Here is a 25,107-nt window from a genome sequence, read left to right on the forward strand (position 1 = left end):
CAAGGTCTGGTACCTCCTTACCCAGGTAGGTAGTAGTTAACTTAAGTGCGCGCTATCCACACCCATCACCGGGCTGCCACGACGTTCCAAGCCGAAGAAGAGCCGCTGCAAGCAGGAGGCACCCGGGGCACCAGGGGTGTACATGGCTTGGGGACGAGAGTCCGGAGCCTCAACAGGTTCCAGACCTGATACCGCCAGCCAATACCAGACGGAAAAAGCCACCGTGGAACTTTGGAACTTGACTCAATGCTCCAGAGCACGCGCAGCACTGAGACCAGTTGACGCTTGCACCTCACCAGACTCAACACTGAACACATCAACTACACCAAGCATGTACCCAAGTGAGTGACTGGCATTTCGTCACTTCACCACTACATGTGCATGTGCAGCCTGGCCTTTTCTCTCTCTCTTCTTTTTTGCGACGACATCGGCCTTTTGAACAGGGAAACACCATTCACTACACGCCCCTCTGACGCTGGACATGATCTGCCACTCGACGACCAACGTCCAACGTATTTCAACAGGTCGTGGCAGCTGTGAATAATCGTTTCCTCCTTCGAACCCTCTTCTCCATCCATTGCCAGCAAGACCGGGCCAGCTGAAAGATGGCGTCTGGATCATTGGACTCGCAGCCCGCCGAAGCCGCCGAAGCCGCCGTCGCCGGAGCTCCCCAGGAGCTTGTCGTCAATCTCCAGATTCTGTCCCCGTCCGTGGGCGTTAATCGCCCGCTTCTCTTTCCCGACCTGCCGGCTGTGACAACAATCAAGCAGCTCAAAGATAGAATTCGCCAAGCGCTTCCTCTGCGACCAGCCGATGAGAACCAGCGCCTGATCCACCGAGGGAGAGCTCTGTTGCGCGAGTCGGACAACTTGCTAGACATCTTTGGCGCCGATGCTGTGAGTGCAGTGCCATTCATCATGTATATTTCGACTCTTGAGTTGGCTGGTGTCGAATTAACCAAATTACCCCTCATCTCAGCTTCGAATCCCCGAACGGCAAACCATTCACCTCGTCGTGAGGGAACACACCGACAGCCATTCGTCGAGCCCTGCGCCTACAACCGCCCGAGGTCCTAGTCCTGCGTCCACCGCTCACACTCCAGCTCCAACGGCGCAACATGCTGCTCACATTTATTTCGGACCGCCACCTCCCCCTGCACTTTCAAGGAGGACACACTCCCAGCCTGCTACTCCTGGAGGCCACAATGCCCGGATACCCTCCCCTGCCTTGGGCCAACAACAACAGCAGCAACAACCTTACCCCAACGCTGATGCCGCCGCTGTTGTCCAACAACACCACCAAAACATGAACAATTGGCTCAGCCATGTGCAACGAGACGCCGCTGCGACCAGGGCTATAGTCCAGCAGCACCAACTTGGAAGGGCTCACATGGGGATGCGAGGCATTGGAGACTCGGCCGGAGCCCCCAGCCATTCTGGGGCCAACACGGCTGCTCCAGACAGTGGCCGGGCTAGTCCGGCAGCGACTCAAACCGTCTATCGTGAGACGGTCGGGCCAAGTGGACATAGCTACCACCTTGAAACGGTCATCCGGTCTGGAACACCAGGCCAACAAAACGGGCTTTCCTTCGCTGATGTTCAAAATATTCTGCGAGGGGCAGACGCCAACCAAGCTACGGCTGCAATAACCAATGCCATGCAGAGAAGTGCCTCCGGAGCCTCCATACACGGCAGGCCGTTGAACCAGCCTGGTGTCACCACTCCTATACTTGGTCCTCGTGCTTCAACCTCTGGCAGTGGCCGTGCCACACCTGATTCGAGCACAAGGCTCGGCTTGGGAGCTGGCCACTTCCCAGTTTCTACGGGACCCCCGGGCCGCCCGTCATGCCAAGGTGCGGATCTCTATATGATATCGTCGCCACAAGGGCCTCGTGCACTCTTGATGAGAAACCATACTGCAGAGATGTACTACACCCCTAGTCGAACGGTATTCCAGAACAGCACGCCTCCAGTCAGGGCTCCGGCTGGCTACTCCAACCCCGTTTATCCTGCCATACAACATCAGACACCTCAGAGTAACTACCAGCAACACCCACCGCAACAACAACAACAACAACAGCAACAGGGGCCAGAACAGCAACACCGCGGCGATGCGGACGTGTTCAACGACCAGGTCCACGCTCCGCCGGCCGGGCAGGGCGCCATGCACCCAGCAAATCCTCCAGCCGCAGGTCTACCGCCACTCTTGTTGCAAGCCTGGCCCCATATATGGCTAGTGTTCCGCTTAGCCCTGTTTGTTTGGCTTTTCACTTCTCCAAACTCCAGCTGGTCGAGGTGGTTTACGGTTATATGTCTTGCCATTCTCGTGTTTCTCCTGAGCACGGGAATTTTAAATGGCGTTGCCGAGAATGCTTGGCGACCTATTGGTAGACATTTGGAGAATCTTCTTCCTACTCCCGAACAACATGTTCGCAGACAGCAACTACCGGCTGGCCAAGCAGGTCCTCCGGAGCAGCAGCCTCTTGTTCAGGCGGGAGAAACGAACCCAGCACAGATGGCAGCGAGGTTGATGGCCGAACGAGGACGTCAAACTTGGTTTAGGGTCCAAGTACGTCGAATAGAGCGGGCTGGACTACTATTTCTCGCCAGCATTGCCCCAGGAGTGGCGGAAAGACACATAGCAAACTTGGAAGCAGAGGCACGCGCCGACGAAGCGCGGAGGCGTGAAGAAGAGGAAGCGGCGGCGGCAACAGAAGCAGAAAACAATGCCAGCCCAGGAGATACGAGTCAAATAATCAATGAGTCTGGTGTCGATCACCAGACGCAGGAAGGGACCACGCATGGAAATGAAAGACAAGAGGAGCCTCGTGGTGATGTTGGAGCTGATGATGTTGAAGAAGAACTGATTGCTTTGTAGGAACCGGGTTGGCATGTGCATGGTTTTATAGACGGATGAATGAACAATGGTGGAATATCGTTGGATTGTACATCCTGCACACTACAGCAAGCGACTTTGAAAATAGTATTATTATCAGGGGTTGGTTCTGGCGCCATCATCAGACGGCCCGCTCAAGTCCCTTCCTTTTTATTTGAGCTTGTGCTGTCCATAAAACAAGTCACCACGATAAGCTAGCTACTGCCTAGGTAGCTAGGTAGCTCTACCTGACGCCAAACCGCCCCGGGCCGATGACTGTCAAAACTTTGAAGCATCAGACTGCTCTCTGCTGGCGCTGAGCCGTTGCTTAGATTGACTTGGTGTGGGTAGCTTTGCTGACAACCCACCATGATTCGGACGGGGCGTGGGCGTTGGAATTGATCGATTTGGGGGCGAGTACTAAAGAAAGGAAACTGTGACGCATATTGGAGAGATTCAATTCAATTTACAAACACCGCTTTTTGTTGTTCAAAACTGTAAGAAATACTTGGCCTTGACTTTCGCACATTCATTCGATTCAATAGGTTGCTTTGTGTGAAAGTTCCTTGTGACGCTTGCTCTTATCTTATCGCTGCGAGTTGGGACAAAGTATTCCGCCGCGTGAAGCTCGTCGCAGCCTGCCAGTTCCATCCACCCAGACATGCAAGAGCGTTTTGGGTGCTGCTCTGAGCCCACACCAGAAATACATTGCCCGTCTATTATCCCTTCAATCCATTTTGACATTCGACAAGTCCGTCGGGGAGTTTCGGCCATAGTCACAAAACTAGTGCATCGCCGGCGCGACAATGAGCGGCGGGTGGAATACTAGTACGCAGTTCCGGGGTCTGCCACCTTTGTCAGTGAATTTCAGCTAACCTGAGCTTTCCTCAACAGTCGAGTCTGACGCAGTATGGACACTGAAGCAAATCCCACCCGCAAATATATAGACTTTATACTGACGGGCCATATTCCCTTTTTTTTTGGTATAGGGCGTCTTCACGTCTCTCATCGAGAACCTCGGCGTCAAAAATGTCCAGTTTGAAGAGCTGCTCACCCTTGACGCCGCTGAACTGGTGACGCTGCAGCCTCTGTACGGGGTGATTTTTCTCTTCAAGTACCCGACCGACCGGCCGTATGCCACGCCAGACGGACCGCTGGACGGGTCGTTCGACCACGGTGCTGCAGAGCAGATGTTTTTCGCCGCCCAGACAATCCAGAATGCGTGTGCCACGCAGGCTCTTCTCAGTGTCTTGATGAACAAGACGGAGGAAGTCGACATTGGACCCCAGATGCGAGACTTTCGCGAGTTTACAATGGTGCTGCCGCCCGAGTTCCGGGGCGAGGCGTTGAGCAATTCGGACTTGATCAGGGAGGTGCACAACAGCTTTGCCAGGAGCAGTCCGTTCGCCGACGAGACGCAGAAGACTGGCGAGGCCGAGGACGCCTTCCACTTCATCGCGTACACGCCCGTCAACGGCACGCTGTACGAGCTCGACGGGTTGCAGCCTGCTCCCATATCCCACGGGCCATGTACTCTGCATTCGTTCCCGGCAAAGGTCGTCGAGGTGCTGCAACGACGCGTGGCTCGCTACGAGGCGACAGAAATTCGTTTCAACCTGCTCGCCATGTGTCGTGACCTGCGGGTCCGCGCTCGCGAGTTTGGCGACGATGAACTCTTGGCCAGGGAGGAGAGGAAGCGCCGAGACTGGCAGTTTGAGAACGCCCTCAGGCGACATAACTTTGTTGGGTTTGCGGGCGAATTGCTGAAGGGGGTGGTGGATGCGAAGCTGAAGGAGGGCGGTGGCGCTGCGGTGGACAAGTGGGTTGACGAAAGCATGGAGCGACGAAAAGCAGCCGAAAAGGCTTTACGAAGAGGGGATGGAGATGTCGATATGGAGTGAATGATACCGACGTTGTTTATGACGGACTGTGCTCGGGCTGATTCTTCGTTTTGTTCCGTGGTATGATACCCTCCGCAATTTTCACCTTGTTGCATAAATACGAAGAGCTCAAGGGTTTTCGGTACGTTGAAATACCCTGGTGCGCTGCGAACTAATAGATCATACATGTATGTTTTTTTAGACTAGGTGGCTACATTGTTTGACAGTACTTGCCCTCATAAATGACGATGTTGCCCCCGTTTCGTATGACCTACGCTGTTTTGCGAACCTCACACCTTTGCTTCATCATTTGCTGTGGAGTAGTCGTTTGAGATGGTTTTGACTCGGGTCATGGAAGAAGAGCCGTCCATGTCTTCAGCTCCGTTGCCGCCTGATGTGGTGTTGCGACCTTCATTCTGGTCTTGACAGCGGTGCTTCAAAACTCTTACGAACCAGGGTGGACGACCAATTCCTTTCCATGTCCAATACTCTTTGAGATCATACTCACGTGGTTCGATACGCCCACCGCTTACATAGACAACAATTCCGACCAGACCGTTTAGTATGGTGTACACAAATATGCCCCTGGATCGATGGGTTAGTTGGGTATCGATTGCCATAGGGACGCAGTGACTTACGCAATGAGACCGTACGCAACGCTGTAGCTGAACGGTATGAGGGCCATGACAACAAAAGAAGGCAGTACATCACCAATGTAGTACCAGTTGACCTGCGTTATCTGACGAATCATCATACAGCCAACCTGTTCCTCACCATCAGTTACAGGTTCAGTTTATACGCTACGTTTGGACCTACCATGATCAATGTACAGCCAGTTGCCCATGGAGGTAGGGAGGCGAAAACAGGGGCGAAGAAGATGGAAACCAAGAAACACAGCCCCGAAACGATGGCGGTGATTCCAGTTCGACCGCCCTCAGCAATGCCGGCTCCGCTTTCAATGAAGGCCGTGACAGGAGAGGACCCAAAAAGGGCACCAATGGAGATGAAAAAAGCATCAGTGCAGTATGCCAGGGTGGAACGACGAAAATCACCATCCTTGCGATCGTCGACGCCACAGAAACGAACCATGGAGTACAGCGTAGCTGTGGCGTCGATGATATCGACATAGAGGAACGTGAAGAGGGCGAGTGCGAATTGCGAACCACCGCCGCTGAAGGTCCAGTCGAGTTTGTTGAGAGTCTTGTCCATCGGGTGCCAGGCAACAATCTGCTTGAAGAAGTCGAAGCGTGAGTTGCCCTCCTCCGTGTCTGGGAAGTAGGTGACGGGTGTATTACGACTAAGTACCATTCAAGTCAACTTTTGAAAACTAGGCCAATGAGGGCATATACGTGAGTAGGAGAACGTACGGCCAGGATATGACAGACACGAGAGCGATGCCAATGACGAGGGAATATTTAATCCGGTATGCCATCAGGAAGGCCGTGACGATACCGCCGCAAAAGATGCCGAGCCACATCTACGGTCCCACCCTTTGGTCAGTTGTAAAAAAAAGGAGTTGTTGGAGCGAGACTTCGAACCTTGGGATTGGTCATTTGGCCTGAGTCACACATTCCAGTTTCTGTGTCGAGAAGTTCAGGGGGACATCCTCCCAGGGCCAGTGGTGTCTCTGTGCCACCGCCGGTGATGGCTCCGATGCCGACCGAGTAGGACAATCCAATTTCTGTCAGGAAAAATCCAATGCCGACACCAGTAGCGACCTTCAGCGTGGAGGGAATCAGCTTGACCAGCCACTGCCTCATGCCGCTGAGTGCCAGCACTACGAAGATGATGCCCTCGATGAAGACGGCTGTGAGGGCGGTCTGATACGGGATCTTTCCGCTCCCATTTTTACCGACAACCTAGCCAGAAAGGTTTTGTGTTAGCTCCTGAGATATGGATGGCATGCTTCAAGGACGATATGGGGTGGTCGAGATACCTGGAAAGCAAAGTAGGCGTTGAGTCCCATACCCGGACTATATCAGCATATCAGCGGAAGTATTCCAAACTATACCGCGAACAAAGTCACTTACGCAAGGGCAACAGGGAGATTGGTTAGAATGCCAAATACAAGAGACGATAGCCCGGCGATGGCGGCCGTGGAAGTGATCAGCTCTCGTCGAACATCTGGGCTCCATCAGTCAGGATGGTCTGGTGACTGAGGAAATGGTAACACTTTCACCAACCTTCTTTGCAGGCTTTGAATTCTGGGATGCCATCACACTTGCGTTTGTCCTCGAGATGACAAACACAAGGACCGCCAGTTTGAGAAAGTAAAGATGCCTAAGAAATCGTCAAGACTTGGGCTTCCAGACAGAGGCCATAAGAGGACGTGACGGACATTGACGGAAATAATGTAGGCCATTGTGGCAAAGGTAGTCAACCCAGCTCGAATTTCCCGGCAGAAGCTTGCACTGTCTATCTTGTCTGGCTAAGTGAGTACCGGGTTAGCAAAGAAGATGCAGGTTTCTGTTTGGGGGTGTTGGCATACATTATCGCTGTCCCCGAGGCGAAAGTAGCTCCCAACGCGAGAATTGGCTACCCAGAGGTCAAGGGAGCGGAAGAATTTACGTAATTCCATGATGATGGATGGCCTATCATGTGAAAAGGGGCTTGGTACGATGGCAGATGACTGTTGTTTTCCGTCATGTGTTGTAAGTGGCATTGCAAATGGTGGATCCGACAATGATGCATTTACAAGACTGAGGGGAAGAAAAGGGGAAAAAGGAAGGCGAGAGAGGAAACCAAGTTTCTCAAAATGTATCAAGATGAATTGAGCAAAAAGTGAATCAAGGGCACGTGGACAACCCGAGCCGATCTGGCACTGCGAGACAGCTGGCAGCTGACGACTTGGGAGCCGGATAAACGACTTCACAGATGGGGCGTCACAAATATCTGAGCTTCAGAGCCTACGCTGCAGACAGATGCAACCTGGTTCTATCATGTTGATCGACTTGCAGCCCTGTTTGAGTCCGGCCCAGTGATGCACAACCTCTTACCGTACGCCTAGGCGATAATAGAGCCTCCAATGGGGTATGGCACGAAACGCCACGCTTATCCAGAATGAAGTTTATTGCATGCAAGGTAAACTAGACTTCTATACGCGGTAAGAATAAGGCGTGGTTCGATTTGTGCTCCGTTTCTCAAGATGCTGTGAATGCCGAGATGTATCCCGACTAGATGGCCCTGCTCTGCCACGATCGAGGACCGGACGAAACAACGAGCAGCACACTTTCATCTCGTCAGTTGTCTGAAGACTGAGTTTGGGTAAACTGTGTTTCCTCTTATATTTTTGAGAGCTGGAAGACGGCGCGGGCGCTCTGCGACAACTCTGGTGGCCTGCCAACGTGCTTCTTGTTGAAAGAAATGCCCAAATTTGGATACAAGTGCCACCAGACGGTTCTGGGGGTTGTTTCAGGCTGCGAAAGGAATGCAAAGGAATGCAATGTAGTACAATCCCGAATGTGGGATTTAATTGGTCCGACCGAAGGGGGGGGAATATAAGTTAACATCCGGACAGCACACAAAGGCCCTTTTGTTCTTGGGCCATAACTACGCCAACGTGTGCCTCAAACAATGGCGACATCAGCTAATGCAGTGGTATTGGTTGGCATGGAATCATGGCATACTCGGGGAATGACTTGTACATGGGCCTTGAGCAACATGGAGATGGTCCTGTGTCTGCGGTGCGGCATCTGATTCGCCTCGATGCCATCATCTACTGCTGGTGTCACAGATGCACACGCTGCAGGCAGATGACAGATGGTAGCTGGGAACATTGGACTCTTGACACTGTTTGTACGACTGTGAATAGCATGTTCGCTGTGGATAAAGGAAGAGGGAAGCTCGGACATGGCCGAGGATTTATGACACACACGACGGTCTAGTTGTACCAACACAAGGCAGCAAAAAGCGACATCGAGCAACATTTTTCTTCCCATTGGTTTCACCATCGCGCTTTGTTTCGTGGGAAACACACTACCACGCCCGCCACGCGCTCCGGAAAAAAAGAAAAGAAAAGAAAAAACAGTTGGCGCCCTCGACATTTTCGTAATTTTTTCTTCTTCTCAAAAATAGCAACATTTCTAGGTATGTGAAGATATTGGATTCTATAGTTCTAATCGGCGTGGCGAGAAAACCTTCTGTCAACTACCATGCGGCATGCCCCCCGGCTGCTGCTGAAGGCAATCAATTCTATCCCAACTCATGCAGCTTCCGCCCGCCACAGGCACCCATTCCTAGCCGACAAGTCAGATTTAAGCTCGCTAATTAAGGCTGATGTGAAACTGAAAGAAATCACTGATTGGCCGTGCCGAGTCTGTGGATCAACGCAGTTCAACACAGTTCACTGCAGTCTGGGACATCCCATCTTGATGCAAGCCAGCGAGCATCTGGGTCGCCACCGTCACACATCTCTCACCTTCCTTTGGTCTGAACTTAAGCTCTTTGTTACACGGCAGCGGGTCATTGCATCTAATAATCCTCGTGTGACTGTTCTTTCACACACGCCATTGGATGGCAACACCACGCAGAGTTCACGCCAAACTTGATCTCTCTGCCAGCATTAGCCAACCATCTAATCTCGACTAATATTCACCACAGTCATTCCAAAAAAAGAAAAAAAGAAGAAGAAAACCAGGCTGTGTGTCAAAAAACTCCGGTACGAAAAAAAAAAAAAAAAGACCGATTCTGCGCCGGAAAACATATTCCATAGCCCGTTATTAATGGTGCCAACAAAACGCCCCCTTGCCGCTCGACTTCTAACCTCGTCTCCAGACACTGCCTGTCATACCTCAAGCATCTATCCTAGCCTCAGCATCTCCTCCTGTGGCACTTGGAATTGGAGCTCGCTACATGTATTGTTTAATGAAGCAGGGGTCTTGTCGTTTGATCCCGTCGAGAAAAGGCAGCGCCTAAAAGTCCCGCCTAGGCAGAATCGCACCAACTTTAACACAATCCGCCGAGTTGACCACATAGGCTCCTGTTGCCATGTGGGATGTGGCCTGGACAGACCCAAAACGAGAGCTAGTGGGCGAGCATCGCGGGAGAAAGGACAAAGACAGGAGTGTCAAGGACAAGAGCCTATCTCGAAACTCGGTCTCGACAACAAGCTCAAAGACATCTACCCACTCTACAATTTCTCGTCTTCGGGCCAGAGCGCTTCGGCAATCATCCTCTTCAAAAGAATCCCCTAGGCAGAATATAAACCCGGACTCTGGGCCCCAGACCCCCGATCGCTCCTTCAACAATCGCTCTCCATCGGTAATGTCAGATGCCGAGCAGAGACAAGTCAGTGGCCGCCCGATCCTCAGCTGCTCTGACTTGCAGATAGAAGTTACATCACGAAATGGATCTTACTCAGTGGGGCGAAGCAAGTTTGCTGCCGTCAAAATTACAAAAAACAAAGGTGAATATGGCATGTCTGTGCGCATTTTGTCTATTTTTGCTCATGCTGTTCGTGAAGTACTAGCTCCAGAAACATCAGCCACAATTGAGTCGTACGCTAGGCAGTCAGACGACAGTGACGTATTTTCTACGAAAAGGAAGGAGAAAGAGGACACTACATCTACAGAATACAGAAATGGAAATTCGAAGCAGCGCAATGGGGCCGGTATCTGGCCGCAGCGCTCGTTTGATCTCCAAAGCCCCATAAGACAGTCGTTTGTAGCCAGTCCCTTGGTGTCGCCCAAGTCGCCATCCAGGTATGAATAGCAAAGTCCAGTTCGACAATAAACAAAGTATAGAAATTCTGACAGAGGGTATACAGAGTCCATGGGTCAAGCCCAGTATTGCCGCAGGATGAGCCAGTAATGTTGGTACCACCCCTGAGATGTCAAATACGACTACCACCCAAGCCAGCCCAGGAACCCTCTCCCATCAACGATTTATCCTTGTGGCGCAGCCCGAGAGAATGGATTGCCACTACAGAAATGGGGAACACAGTTCAAATGATCGAGACAGTGACCGGACTCAGAGCCAAGGAGCTAGAAACCACCTCGTTCGAGCCGTCGCCCGATTCGTGGCATCTACCGACAGAGGTGAAGCAGATGGCCCAAGCTAAGCCTTCAACAGCGCTATCCAAACTGAAAGCATCAGCTGAGAACGCATTGAGCTTGGAGGAAACCCAAAAAATCAACGGGGAGAAGAAACGATGGATGCTCTCTGTCTTGCACCATCTAGATTGTGGCAACAGACACGACGCGAGTGGTTCAAGCACACTGAGAAACGGGCTCGAAATACTAGAACAGACCAGGCGTCGAAAGATTTTGGCAGCATATGATCCTAGATGTAATGACTGGTCCTACCAAGCGCAACTTCTGTTAGACAAAGTGCTAACACTGACAGTAGTCTCGGCGCGCTACTTGGCTGCGTTGTGGCCCGAAAACACAATTCATCACCTGTCCGACAACCCACTCTCCTCAGACTCAGCACCGAATATTTGCGCTGTTTATAGTCCGGATGCGGTCTCGCCCTTGCCGGGAGCCCTTCGTAATTTTGACGCTGCTTATTCCATGACATTGCCTTCGCTCTGCCGCGAGTCGGATATCCCGACGGTTCTGAACAATATCAACAAATGCCTAAGGTCCGGAGGAGTCTACCATTTACTATTGATAGACCCCATACCGAACACAGACGCGCTGGGGAAGAACATGAGGGCTTGGTTTAGGAACCATCTGCTGCAGAGACTTAGGCAGCAGTCACGATGTCTTACCCCCAGCTACATCTTTCCAAAAGCCCTTGGGGAATCGTCGCTGCGGGGGCATGGGAGCACCCTGACAACCACCAAGTTCTACGCGAACCCTCGGAATATAAGTCGCAGCCAGGATGAAACCGACGAGGAAGCGAGGCAGGAGAGGGAAGGCAAAGAAACCAGGGCCGAGCTCAGGAGTATTGTTGGGCGTATGCTCTGGAGAGAAGTCTGGGGCGAGTTCGTCACGTCAGACACTTGGTGGTGGGAGGACCCGGATTGCATGCAGGAGTGCCTTGAACTGGGGACTTTCTGGGAGTATTACTCAATCCAGGCTGTGAAATCGAATTGAAACATTTGATGGCGCTGCCGGGCTCTGCGCTGAATCACTACGCTTCTCTACGCTCTGCTCACTATTTCTTCATTGAGCCCGAGCAGAGCCGGCAAAGGTCACCACGGAATGAAAAACCGTCGAGTCTCCCAATGGCTCTAGACCAAATGACGTATTTAAAATGATAATTTAAATAAAAGCAGATCTCAACTGCCGACTAGCAGACCCCTCCGACTCGGATCAATGCACCTTGTAAATTTAGGGTTGCACTGCCACTTCAGTTGTGCCACAAATCATGGCCAAGTTCAACATGGTGGAGACCGCAGAGACAATATAAAACCTCAGTAATCTGACTTGGAATCAGGGTCTATAAACTTTTCCCATCGTTTGTCCGCAACAGAGCTGAGACATGACGGCCATGGCAAACCGCTTTGACCTGCCTTCATTTCAGACACCAAGGCAGAGGCAGCACAACGGCATCGGCGATCAACATAGTCTCCGTCTATTGTACGTCCGTAGGCTACGACCCCGGACGGAGACGCCCCCTCCACACGCGATAAATCTTGACCGAATGACCCTCAATGGTGGTTATTGGGCGCCGCCATCCAGCGAGCAAACTCCTCAATCGGGCAGCCGCCGTTGCGGATCGGATCGTCAACGAGTTTTCGTGAGTCAGCACCCTCGTCTTGCTACACGCCCGACTACTGTCTGTATTCTTGCAAGACCCGTCCCCAAGTCGTCAGTGGAGAATTTCGCAAGGAACACGTGGGGACGGTTGTTCTTCAGCCCGGAATGGCGTACGGGGTCGACAACTAGACGGCGTTGAATCAACGACGTTAACAAAAGAGTGCCAGAATCCCACTAGCACTTGGACAAGAAGATGCCTTGTTTAGATCCTGGTTGTGTTGATATGCGTGCCGAAGCTTCAATGCTCGGTGGCCCGTCTCCGCGGACTCACCTGCACGTGGCTTCGTCTTCCGAGAGAAACCCATCAACAATCTTCAACTCTCGTGAGGTACCGAACAGCTGGAGCCTCGGTGAGTAATGGAGGGTGTGGCGTCAGGGCGCCCGACCTGTCATATTTGAACCTGACAGCGGCATCGTACGGAGTACTCCGTACAGAATTTGTCCATTGTTCCCCCACTCAGCCACCAGAATTGATAATGTCCAGGGTCCAGCCAGGGGTAAGGCCATGACTCGGTTCGGGCGGGACGAGGCCAAAGCCAAGCGCGTGGCCTTGTTTAGGGCCGAGCTGATGATTGCAGTGTTCATAGGAGAACAGGGGAGACACAAAGACATCACAGATGGTCAATATTGGCATTTTGCATGGTTTGTCGCAGACGGCCAGCTTACTCAAGAGCAGAAACATCATCTGTCGTGTCTCAATACAATCCAATATCGCCATCGTACGCCATGAAGCCCTGGTTTCCGTTCAAATGGCGCTAAATTCGTTGCAACGGCGGACAAGCAGCTTCGCACATGTCCACATCCAAGATGGGCTATGTACAATACACGACACCAAAATCCAAAACAGCTCATTCAAAACACACGCGGCTTTCATCAGCGGAGTAGCACGTGTTTCTGTGCTACAAAGGTATCTCCAAGTACAGGAACCAGACTCCTGGATCCAAAAAAAAAAAAAAAAAAAACCTCCAATGCAATGTGACTTGACGGCCGGAAACAGACACTCTTCCCTGAATCATGCCTGAGAACGCATATTGGAACTTTGAGTTAGGCAGGCCGTAAAATCGAGAATAAACAGACAATAGTAGCTAATTATATCAACACTAACCATGATGCAGAAGAATGAAGAATAATATTATAATAGTGTTGGCGACTTCGGTTCGTATTATGGTGCTGCAACACCTCAGCAGTGTTGGCCGCCATCAGCTGAATGTGCCCGAGCCTTGGCCAGCTCTGTTGTGCTGTCAGACGCAAAAGTCCTGGAGCTGCCTGGAGGGGACCTGAAGACGGTCCGACTACGGGGTGTTCCGACATCCTTTTTGTCGCGACCGTTCCTCTGATCAACCAACTCGGACACTCTTGATGTCTTCTTCCACCGCAGATCCTCCAAGACCTCTTTACACGCCGACAAGGAGGTCACCGCGTAGATGACGGCGTTCCAGAACCCTTGGAGGGGAAGGACAAAGGCGCTCATAAACTCCAGCGGAACAGAGACATCCTTGTCATTCACAAAGGAATACACTCGGTTCGCGGTCGAGGGGATCCACGTGATGAGGATTGCCGTGAAGAAGAGAATAGAGCACTTGGTATATGACCAGGCCGCGTTGTTCAGCTCATGGTTGCGTCGACGTGCAATGTTAGCTGGTCTTCGAGGAGCAAGTTGCACCGCAGATGTATGCTGTAGTGTCGTCCCTTGAATGGGCAGGGCATGTTCGTCATAGGCCTGGACAGTGTTGTTCGAGTCCGCTGAGATATGAACTGTGTACGCTCCGTTGGGACTCCTCGTGTTCGGCACAGAGTTGGAGTCTTGACGATTCATGCTGGCGAGCTGTATTCCCCTCTCTCCCGCTACCTCGCTGGTGACAGTAATCTCTGTGGTTTTGAGGGTGGAGATGGCGTCGCCGTTGACCGAAAGAGGGTCAGGGTCCGACGAGTGAAAGCATCGAAGCTGCTTGTGCTTTTCGTAAATCGTACGCCCGGCTCGTATGTAGATGAAAAATGTTATCAGGATCACAATCCTGCATCACTTGTATTAACTCGGGTCGAGTTTAACATGATTCGGGGTCATGACCACGTACCAGACAGGGCCATAGAAAGATGCAATTCTAAGGAGATCCCAGTCGTAGGAGATCCAACACCACAGCGAAGCATTTCCGTAAACGCGTGCCCCATCGTGGTTTCTGATGAAAAGCAAGACAAAGGCGGGCACGAATGGGATGCCGTAGCAGCCAATCAAGTAGGGTATTTCCATGCGTCGAAGGCGTTCAGCATCAAATTTGTAGTAAAACGTGAGATAAACGTTAATGGCCATAGCCAAAGTCCAAAAGGCATCTGCAGGCATAAATCTGTAGTTTTGGGGAAACAAGAAGAAGAAAAACGTTAGTAAGGCTTGATATACATGGGGGTCATTATGCAGCTAGTCGGAGCACCGACAACGTACAGTTGAATCAGAAAGGCTTGAAATTGGCAGCCAAAAGAATTAACGTTTTCCAAGAAGGTCCGTGACATCAGAGTTCCGATATTAGTTAACATGTTGCCAAAGGAGGCATAAAATACCAGTCGGTTGATTGGCTTGTGAAAGGATCGTGAGTAGCAAAAAGTAACAATGGTGAAGAGACAGCCCAGAAGAGACAAGACTGAACAGGCTCTCTCAATGGCACTAATGGCCTCGAGTTGACTCTCGTTCATGCCAACCATTGTCAGAGGCTGCTTGTGGCACCGAAGGACTCAGTCGTTGACTGTGTTCCTGGAAACAGGGTCCATATAAATGATACAGTGAGCCAACTGAATGCCAAACGAATCCTCCCAGCCGCTTTGGAAAAGAGACCCCAGTGACGCCGTGGTTCTAGATTTGAGAGGCTCTAGGGTCAAGTGATGGATCCGTCGTTATACCAAAGAGCCGGGACGGACTGGTTTTTAATACTTGATGTGAGTCGGCAAAGGACATGAGACGAACCGGCAATTTAGTGGCGGTAAAATCTGATAGAAAGAAGAATGAGGGGGCCTGTGAAATGAGAGCAAGGTAAGATCATTGCCCCAGGCTCGGCATCCGCTCTCAATCGTTGGAAGGGGGCAAGATTTTGTCGGATGAAGACCAGGTACGAACAACCCAACGAACCGGGAATGAGACAGGAAGTCGAGAAATGGATGAAGACTCTATCAGGGATTTGTACAATCTTTTGCATGTCCTGCCCGATCTACAAGAGATGGACATCTGTTTCGGCTAATCAGGCTTGCCGTTGATGGTGTTCGAGCAGCTGCATCAAGCCACTCGGTTCCCAGACAAAGCCTTCAGCCGAAAACAGGATGGCGCTCGGCCAAAACAGGCACAACAAACGTCTAGCAAAGACGATGGATAATGACAACGAGAGAACGAAAGAGAGGGTCCAGAAGGATGGATGAAACCAACTAGAATTCTCAAGTCGTGGGAGAAAAGCCAGTCCGGCAACATGGCCATTGGCTGTACTCGTCCAAGTGAGAAACTAGAGGCATCTTTGTACACCAAGGGGGCTCTCGGTGCCCCATTCTTGGACCTTTATGCCCGAGAGAGACTGACAGCAGCCTCATCTCGGGGTGCTCACTGCTGGGGGTAAGTCTGTGTCGTCTGTACATACGTTGTGGCGTCGTCCAGTAGCCGCGTCTCGTAGCCAGACGGACAAGGATATCAAGGGTAACAAGGGTGCATGACATGGACGCAGGCACAGAGGTTGGATGGCAAGGGCCCTTGCAGATGTGGTAAAAGGAACACGGCCGTGTCGCATTATAAACGCAGTATCTGGGACCGTGGGCGGCGGCAGAGGGGTGTACAGCCAGAATGGATGTATGTAGTAGTAGTTTTGTGCTTGCAGAGTAACACTGAGCGGAAAGCGGCTACAAGCCCGAGGTTGCCCTTGTTTCGTTGAACAAAAGAGTCAAGTTTGTCTGGGTTGAGGGTGAGGCATGTGGGGGATGAAGATTTCCGAAATGGTGTTGGAGGACCGAACCGAGCAACGCGGGTGGATTCTCCCCAGTGACGGCCTTGTTTGTCCGTTGGTCTTTGCATGATACGTAGTTTTGGTTTTTGGTCTTTCAATAGCCAGTGAGCACCTTTCAAATGACAGGCAACGCCCTATGGCTCAGACTTGGAACCTTGAAAGCATCAGGAACAAGGTCGACGAATCAGAGAAGCAGCATTAGGGTTTAGCCACGACGGGTGGAGGTCTGCAAGTCTGTCCCTGGAGAAGGCGAAGTCTTGGCTTAACCCCCTCGAGAGTTGCCACGATCCTGGGGAAAGCTGGTCAACGGCATATTAAGCTTCCCTTGGCTTCACCCTTTTTTGCTTTTTACCGCCTTGGTTGGCTTCGTTGATTGTTCTCTGCACTCGTTTTATTATGGGAAGCACGCTTCCGTCGTCGAGGCGGCACGCATGTGGATGCCAGTTGGAGCCATGAAAAAGGAGACGGCAGACTTTGCGATTGTTTGCTTGCCGAGCCAAAAACGGCAACTTGCATGTGGAACTCTTTCAGCGACAGCATACCGGCTTTGCGTCGACATCTGATGCTTGGCTGCTTCTTTGTCTCGATTTCGAGCTATCCTTGTCGGTCGGAGCAGTTCGTCTCGGATCCAGGAGGATCCAGCGTTTGTGGTTCCGCTTGAGCAATCCAATTTCGAGTACGGCATCAGGCAGCGACTGGAAAATGCGAACATCTCTTGGAAACCTTCTAGTGCGAAGCATGACAGTTACCGCAAGTCAGTTGGTCAGGTAGTCAGGTACCGACTAGTCGACCAGGGATGATGAGTAGAGCCGAACCAAGCTCGAGACAGTCCGAGTCCCGAGTTATGATACTACTCTGGACCAGAATAGAATGAGTTGGAGGCTCGGCGCCGGCAGCGAAGCTCCTGAGCTGCTGTATGCACATACAATGTTTGCCCCATGCCGGTCTACTCCTAATTGATGGTGGAGTTTTGAGCTGTAAGCTTTGAAAGGATGGTGTCAAGTGTTTGCCTTTTCTTTTCCCATCACAGCTAGCACGGTTGAGTCGGCCCATCTCTTCATATCTTCTCCATCTCCCCACGTCTCCTGTGGGCACGTCTTACCTCAACTGGCATCTTGCGGCCGACGAGGAACAAACAGGAGCTAACACGCTTGCAGAGAAGGTGGGAGGAAAGCAAGGTGATAATTTCGAATCATTGACAGGCACATCACCGCCGGTTACCCACGACACCCTCTCAGACAGATTGATTGTCAGTTGTCCAACTAACAGAAATGATGCCATCGACCGTCCCATCAGCTAGTAGCCGTGCCCTGGCAACCCTGGCCAGATTGCGCATTTAGGTCCCCTCCTTGTGCTGCAAGCATGTCCGTCCTCAAGTCGCGTCCGTCAGTTGACCCTGCGCGAGTTGGTTGATGGCGCGCGACACACCGGACCTGTCGTCTCACAAAAAAAAAACGAGTAAGTTATCCGCTCTTCGCAATGGCTTCTGCCCTTCCAAGTGGCGTAACTTGTCTTAGGTCCCGAACCTAGATGACACACAGGAGCCAGGGGAGCAAAAAGGAAAACTGTGAAGAATGTCGGGCACTGTGGCGCCGCCGTTTCATTGTGCTTCGTGTGGACAGGTCCACATCCAACCCCGACGGGGAAGACACTCAGTAATAATCGTAGTTGGTATTCTTGCATCCAGCTCTCGTCCTGCTTTTCTCCTTCTCTTCCTCAGTTCCCCGGGCCAGATCGCATCGATGCCTGCAATAGCGGCGGTCTTTATTGGAGATTTCTCTAGGGACACACACGATCGACGGACACGAGAGAGCCCACCAAAATGGAGGGAACCGCACATCTACTGGTGCTCGTGCTTGCCGGTACAGCCGTCTTGGCTTTTGGAAATGGTCCAAGGATACAGACAATCCACGGTGTGTACTCCGTACTTCCGGCTGAAGTTCCACAACGGGCACTTTTCCCCGTTTCGTACACACAGTTCTTTGCTCCATGTGCCAGCTAGCTAGTAGTAAGGCTACTAGCCTCCGCCCAGTAATGATCATCATGATGAGGGACTTGCGTGGAACCGCGCCTGTGGCTCGAAGCACAGAATTACCATAGGTTTGTCCGTTGTTGGCCCCCGCCCCTTGCCCTTGGTGAGCTCGATGCCAAATTTGCCGGCTCAACACCAGGTTGAGGGTCTGGAATCTGGATGAAACTAATGCGCCCAGCCCTGTGGCTCCCATGTCAGTTGGTGCGGAGTCAGCCTATCCAGATGTTGGTGGCGGAATTCAAGTATCTATCATAACCGCATGGCCATGTTAGATTCAGAGCCAACGCATTTCTCAAGCAAGAATCCATGCCGATATGGCTGAGCCATCAATGTATTTCCAGTTTTGAGCTTTCACCAACACCTTCCCAAGCGGGTATAAACCTTACCGCCTGGCTGCATTCGTATCGCAGCAGCTATTGGTATTGCAACGATTCTTAGTTCCGCGGAAGGCTATCCCTCATGCCGACTGACACGCACTGGTCTCCGTCCGAGGTAGGCTTGGCATCATTTGGAAGACAACATTGACTTGTTGCCATGTTCATCCAGATTCATTCATGTAAGCGTCGGAATTGGCACTTGTCCGGAGTATGTACATTTAGGCAATAACGTGCCACCCCACAACATCGTCAGCCCCCCATTTTCGTCACATCCACAACGATGCGATTGATGCAAGAGCCCTTTTTTTAACATTTAATAACTTCATTAAATTAAGCTCTTTTAACCTTAAATTACATTATAGCCCCTACTAATATCGCTTATAAGAATAGAATTAAAGCCGCTATTAAAGACGTTAATTCCGGCCTTTTAAAGGTTTAAGTAGCTTAAGATTATGGCCTTTCTTAAATAACCCTTTATAACTAACTTCGCGGTTATTAACTAATTTAAGAGGCTAAGGTAGGCTCTTAATAATTATTATAAAGATAAGAGAAAGACCTAGTAAATTAGATTCTATATAAGAAAGAAGCTAGTAAGCTATCTATATAATAGTGGCTTAGGTTCTAAGGTATAGTAGGTCTATTTCTTAGAAAGTAAGTTAGGTTAAATACTATAAAGTAGCTTTTAAGTAGTATTATAATAAGGCTATTAAGAGTATAACTTTTAATAATAAAACTATTACTTAAATTAATTAATAGAGATTTAAACTACCTAACTATAGAAATACTCTCTTTTTAAGTACTCGTTTATCTCTTTATTATAGTTCTAAATTATTTAAATCGCCTAATAATCCTAATAATCCTATCTTATTAGATTATTTATATAATTTAATAAGCTATTACGTAACCTAATATTCTTATTAATTAGCGGCTATACTTACCCTTATTAGTACGGCCTAGCTTCCCGCGTCTCGTATAATAACGTTTATAATATAATATCTCTTCTCTATTAGTCTTATTCTTAAGGCTATTAAAGTAAGCTAATTAAGGGTTTTTAGGTAATTTTCTCTTCTTTATTCTTCTTATATATTATTATGTTAATTAATTATATTTTAAGACCTTTTATTTAATCTCGTAAACTTTCTCGTAAAATAAATAAGTAAAACGCTCTTCTTAAGTTAATAATTAAAAACCTAATTAATATACTTACTTATTTCTTTTATTAAGATTAAAGCCTTTAGAATTATAAGGCGTTTAACGTAAACTTATTCTATTATTATAAGTGTATTTATTTAAATAGGTCTTACTATAATATAAATTCTCTTACCTTATAATAGTTATATTATATTAATACTTAATACTAAAAAGCTAAGTTTAAACTAGAAGCTACTAAGAAAGAACTTAAAAAGGCAGGCGTTAAGGTACGTTACTTACGAAAATAAAAGAAATTATAGCTTAAAAAAATAATACGTGCGGTTACGCGTGGTATTAATAACGTTAAAGAGTTAAAGTATATAAAATGTAAGAAAGTAAAATAGCTTTAAAAGACTATAAGGGATTTTTTTACTTCTTTTAAGAATTTAAATCTTACTTTAATTTATTTCTTAAATATTAAGTTTAATATTAAGTTATTAAATAGTATTTAAGGGATTAATTAAAATACGTTTCTTAAAAATAAAACTATTTAAGTAATATTAAGTAATTCGTAAGATTTTTAGCTAATTTTTAAGTGTTTTTAGAGTTTAAATATCCCTTTTATTTAATAAGATAATAGTAATTCTTTATATTCTCTTATACTTTAAGTATTCGTTTAACTTTATATTTATTAATATCTTTTATTATAATATTTATAGTAATTATAAATTTATCTAGTACTTTCTCTAGTAATAATATATAAAATATAAAATAGATTTTTATTTTATTTAGTAATAATAGTTTATAATTAATATTTAAGATTTTCCGTTTAATAAGAAATAATTTAATTTTCTTTTAATTAAGTTTATTACTAGGTTACTTAATTTTAATATTTTTACGAATAAGGTATACTTTATATCTTTTCTTTAAAATTAGTACTAATAATCTCTTTTTATTCGCGTAGTATTTTATTTAGTTTTATAAAAATATTTATTTTTATTATAAGTGTTTTTATATTTTTATTATAATTACTATATACGTTATAGCTATTAACACGTTTATATTTTATATTATATATATCTTAATAATAGGGTTAAATCTATAATTTACCTTAAATAATAATATCTTTATATTATTAATCTTAAAGCTATTATAAGCCTATTATACTAATAATAGCTATTCTACCTAATTATTCTATTAGTAGTTAATATAGCTTTGTAAATATTATTTAAGTATTTAGTTTAAGATTTTTATTTACTTATTTAATTATAGGTGAAATACCGTTAATAAGCTTTATTTAATCTTTATAGTTTTAATAAGGTATTTTTAAAAGTTTAAGGTAAATAATTTATTATAATTTAATATAAGCTTTATTAATAATTTATATTATATAATAACTATTTTAAAGAATATATACGCTAAGTCTTTAGTATTACTTAATTTCTTATATAAAATATAATAAGCGTATTTTATAAGTTTATTTATAATAATTAAAATGCTATTATAAGCTACTCCTATTATAGGTTCTTTTAACTTTAATAGTTTAATAATAAAGTCTATTATAATAGTTTATTATACTCTTTTAGGTAGTAATATTAGTTATAATTCTTCGTATAATATGTATTACGTTAATTTTACTTTATTATACGTATTATATTTCTTAATAACTTCTTATACTATTTTTTTGCTTTTTAAAAAGTTATATAATCTTCTTAGTCTATTAATTGTTTTCCTTATACCTTAATATTCGTGTAATAAGTACTTATAAATTTCCTTAATAAGCTATTCTTAAAGTGTATTAAAAATATACTACTATTTATTATATAAAAAGGTCTTACCTTTCTTAAATAAATGCGTTTTTATTTTTTAATTATTTAAATAACTATTATTATTAATATATAATACGATTTAATACATTTATATTTTATTTAGCTTAACTTATTATATTATATTAATTTCTTAGGTACCTAATATAAGGTTTTTATTCTTAATAGCGCGTAATAGGGGTGTATTACTTACTTACTTATTTAATTTTAAGTTCTCTCTTTAATTAAGCGCGTTTACTCTTTTATTTTTAAATTCTTTATAATATATAATTTTAAAGTTATAATTTATAAGAGTTTTATACTATTTAATCTATTATTTATTTAAATTCTTTATAGTTAAAAATAATATAAGATTCTTATAGTTAATATAAACCTTAATTTAATACTTTACTTTTATAAGATAATATCTTTATTCTTTAAAGCACTTAATAATAGCTATAAGTTCTTTATTATAAATTCTATAATTAAGTTTAAGTTTATAAAGTTTCTTTAAGAAGAATATAATTAGGTATAATCTTTCTTAATTATCTTATTATTTAAGCTATTTACTTAGTGTAAAGTTTAAGGCGTTTATTTTAAGCTTATAAGGTTTATTTTAATTAAGTGCTTTTAATATAGGTTTTAACCAGAGCATTGGAAGTAGTGTAGTTTTGTAGTTTTGTAGTTTTTGTAGTTTCGAATATAATAAATAATATTAAATCTAATAAAATACTTATAAGATTATAAGTTTTACGGATAAATAGTATGAATTTCATACTATAAGCTAACCCAAAAAAGTGGGTCCTTATAAGCTCTTATAAGCCTAGAACTTCAAAAACTACAAAATGTAGTTTTTGTAGTGTAGTGTAGTGTAGTGTGTTTTTAGAAAATTACATAATCTAGTTTTTAAGCTTATAATAAGCTAGAGGGACCCACTTTTTTATGTGAGCTAATTGGTTATAATATTAGCTAATTTATGTATTTATTATTATAATTCAAGTATTTTATTAGATTTATTATTAATTATTTAAGCTTTTTTGAAAATTGAAAATGTAGTTTTCTTGTTAATGCTCTGGAACTTTTAACGTAACTAAATCTTTTATCTTTTAAAATACTATAGCTTTTAGTTTATTCTATTAAAAGCTAACTTCTTTCTTTATTAGGTTTATAAGAGATTATAAGATATTTTTATATTCGCTTAAGAATTTACGGTAAAAGTTTACAAATACTATAAATTCTTTAACTTCTTTTAAATTCTTTAATATAAGCTATTTCTTAATAGTTTTAATTTTATTTAGGCTTATTTATATTTCTTTATATATAAGCACGTACCTTAAAAAGTATATAATATTCTAGTAGAACTAATATTTTAAGGCTTTAATTAAGAGTTTATTATCCTATAAAGTTTATAGTACCTTATATATATATTATTTATATTTCTTAAGGGTATTTAAATAAATAAGAATATTATTAAGGTATATAACTATAAACACTTCTAGTTATTTTTATAAGATTATATTAATTATTCTTTAAAAGGTTACTAGTATATTAATAAGCTTAAAAGGTATTATTAAATATTCGTAGTATCTTTTACTAGTTTAAAATACTATTATTTACTTATAGCTTTCTTTTATTTATATAAGGTTATAGGCTTCTTTTAAGTTAAGTGTAATAAACTATTTAGCTTTTTTAACTTTATCTTTAATTTTTATTATAAGTAGTAATAGGTATTAATTCTTAATTATAATCTTATTTAAGTATTAGTAATTAATATATAATTATAGTTTCCTATTCTTCTTTAATACCTATAAAATTAAGTATTCTACTAGAGACTTTAATAATTATATATATTTCTTTTATAGTATATTCTTTAAATACTTTTTAAGCGCCTTATTTTACTTAAGATTTTAAGAATAAATTTTATTAAACGTTAATTTAATATTAAGTTAAAGTCTAATCTTATAATTCTAGTATAAATACTCTAGTAGTTCTATTTTTAGCTTTTCGTTAAATAACTTACTATACTTTAAGTATTTCTTGGAAATCTTCGTTATCTTAGCTTTTAGCTCTTTAATAATTACATATATTTTTAAAGGCCTATTATAATTTAATTAAGGTGCTCTTTATAAGCTACTCTTAGCTTTATAATTATATTCTAGTAAATTCTATTAAAGTTAACTGGTTCTTTAATTAACTCGTAGATTACTCGCTTATAACTAGAGTATTTTTAATATAATATTATATTTTAAGATTACTATAATATTTAATATAATCTAGTGTTTCGTGTCTTATATATTAACGAGAAGTTACGCTACTTTTATATTAATTACTTTTTAATTATACTTTATTATAGTTTCTTTTATAATTATAAGTTAATAAGGCTTATTTTTAGGTGTTTAAGGTAATTATAATCTATTAATAAGATTTAATAAGATAAAATTTTCTTATACTTTACTATTAATTATTACTTAAATCTTTTATTCTATTATAGTTATATTAATTATAAGGTATATTATACTATTAATATTTATAGTATATAAAGACCTATTAAATCTTTATTAAGAAATTAGTTTTAATTATAATAATAGCTATTATTTCCCGATTTATTAATTTTATTCTTATATTATTCTTTAGCGCGTTATTTTAAGCGCTATTATTAGCGGTTATCTTTTAACGTATTATTAAAGCTTTTTTAGTAATTACTTAACCTATTATTTATATTAATTAAACTTAAGCTAAGCGAGTTACTTGTAATTATATAATTCCCTTTATTCCTATATTATAAGGTTATAGTTTAGGTAGTATATACGTTATTTTTAGTATAATATAACTTTTCGTTTAATATCTTAGAATTAGTTTATTATAATTTTAATTATATTATAAGAGTTATTCTTCTTCCCTTTTATTCTTATAAAAACTATTTACTACCTTACTTACTATTAAGATACGTATAGTAATTATTATTATAATAAAAGGTTTAATTAAGGAGTTTATATTTAATTTTAGGTTTATCTTTCTTAATTAAATAATTCTTTTTTTCTTAGATTTATTTTAATAAAGGTTTACTTTTTAGTAAGGGTATCTAGTATTTCTAAAAGTTATTAGGTATTAGTTAGGTTTTAAATTTTTAATTTTTATTTAAACTAATATTATTTATTAACGTGTAATTTCCTTTATTACTTATTATACTAAGATTTCGTATAGGTAAGTCTTTTTAATTTATAGTATAAAGCTTTTTACCTTTAAGAATTAGCTTTTATAGCTTCTTTAAGGCTTTACATTTATTTATAAAGTATTTAATCTTACTATAATTATAATAAGTCTTCTCTCTTTT

General features: G+C 43.9%; 8 protein-coding genes across 8 annotated transcripts; 4 read left to right on the forward strand and 4 right to left on the reverse strand.

Annotated features, from left to right (window-relative positions):
• Window positions 1-218: 218 nt before the first annotated feature.
• Window positions 219-3,369, forward strand: J3458_009116 (uncharacterized protein). The gene is made up of 2 exons (XM_007816735.2): window positions 219-896; window positions 979-3,369. Exons 1-2 carry the CDS (start codon window positions 606-608, stop codon window positions 2,875-2,877), a joined length of 2,190 nt encoding a protein of 729 aa, XP_007814926.2. The 5' UTR covers window positions 219-605; the 3' UTR covers window positions 2,878-3,369.
• A 50-nt stretch (window positions 3,370-3,419) lies between these two features.
• J3458_009117 (uncharacterized protein) lies at window positions 3,420-5,012 on the forward strand. Its single transcript, XM_007816736.2, has 3 exons — window positions 3,420-3,702; window positions 3,769-3,782; window positions 3,864-5,012. The coding sequence occupies exons 1-3, from the start codon at window positions 3,681-3,683 to the stop codon at window positions 4,773-4,775; spliced, it is 948 nt and encodes a 315-aa protein (XP_007814927.1). The 5' UTR covers window positions 3,420-3,680; the 3' UTR covers window positions 4,776-5,012.
• Window positions 5,013-5,044: 32 nt separating this feature from the next.
• Window positions 5,045-5,374, reverse strand: J3458_009118 (uncharacterized protein; the record flags this gene model as incomplete). Its single annotated transcript, XM_007816737.2, has 1 exon — window positions 5,045-5,374. One exon carries the CDS (start codon window positions 5,372-5,374, stop codon window positions 5,045-5,047), a length of 330 nt encoding a protein of 109 aa, XP_007814928.2.
• A 160-nt stretch (window positions 5,375-5,534) lies between these two features.
• Window positions 5,535-6,062, reverse strand: J3458_009119 (uncharacterized protein; the record flags this gene model as incomplete). Its single annotated transcript, XM_066119584.1, has 1 exon — window positions 5,535-6,062. One exon carries the CDS (start codon window positions 6,060-6,062, stop codon window positions 5,535-5,537), a length of 528 nt encoding a protein of 175 aa, XP_065975379.1.
• Window positions 6,063-6,250: 188 nt separating this feature from the next.
• Window positions 6,251-6,514, reverse strand: J3458_009120 (uncharacterized protein; the record flags this gene model as incomplete). The annotated part of the gene is made up of 1 exon (XM_066119585.1): window positions 6,251-6,514. The coding sequence occupies one exon, from the start codon at window positions 6,512-6,514 to the stop codon at window positions 6,251-6,253; it is 264 nt and encodes an 87-aa protein (XP_065975380.1).
• A 2,391-nt stretch (window positions 6,515-8,905) lies between these two features.
• Window positions 8,906-9,301, forward strand: J3458_009121 (uncharacterized protein; the record flags this gene model as incomplete). Its single annotated transcript, XM_066119586.1, has 1 exon — window positions 8,906-9,301. The coding sequence occupies one exon, from the start codon at window positions 8,906-8,908 to the stop codon at window positions 9,299-9,301; it is 396 nt and encodes a 131-aa protein (XP_065975381.1).
• Window positions 9,302-9,740: 439 nt separating this feature from the next.
• J3458_009122 (uncharacterized protein) lies at window positions 9,741-12,064 on the forward strand (the record flags this gene model as incomplete). Its single annotated transcript, XM_066119587.1, has 3 exons — window positions 9,741-10,453; window positions 10,519-11,039; window positions 11,100-12,064. The coding sequence occupies 3 exons, from the start codon at window positions 9,741-9,743 to the stop codon at window positions 11,789-11,791; spliced, it is 1,926 nt and encodes a 641-aa protein (XP_065975382.1). The 3' UTR covers window positions 11,792-12,064.
• A 1,037-nt stretch (window positions 12,065-13,101) lies between these two features.
• On the reverse strand, window positions 13,102-15,151 carry J3458_009123 (uncharacterized protein; the record flags this gene model as incomplete). Its single annotated transcript, XM_007816739.2, has 4 exons — window positions 13,102-13,475; window positions 13,563-14,472; window positions 14,533-14,799; window positions 14,895-15,151. The coding sequence occupies 3 exons, from the start codon at window positions 15,149-15,151 to the stop codon at window positions 13,638-13,640; spliced, it is 1,359 nt and encodes a 452-aa protein (XP_007814930.2). The 3' UTR covers window positions 13,102-13,475; window positions 13,563-13,637.
• Between the last annotated feature and the right edge of the window lie 9,956 nt (window positions 15,152-25,107).

This window comes from Metarhizium acridum, assembly GCF_019434415.1.
Source record: "Metarhizium acridum strain ARSEF 324 chromosome Unknown scaffold_141, whole genome shotgun sequence".
Lineage (NCBI taxonomy): Eukaryota > Fungi > Ascomycota > Sordariomycetes > Hypocreales > Clavicipitaceae > Metarhizium > Metarhizium acridum.

Excerpts from the sequence above, each read along its gene's own strand:
- J3458_009117 (XM_007816736.2), top strand. The coding sequence starts at position 3,681 with ATGAGCGGCGGGTGGAATACTA.
- J3458_009116 (XM_007816735.2), top strand. The coding sequence starts at position 606 with ATGGCGTCTGGATCATTGGACTCGCAGCCCGCCGAAGCCGCCGAAGCC. Across the intron at positions 897-978 it reads ACATCTTTGGCGCCGATGCT|CTTCGAATCCCCGAACGGCA; the intron begins GTGAGTGCAGTG and ends CCCTCATCTCAG.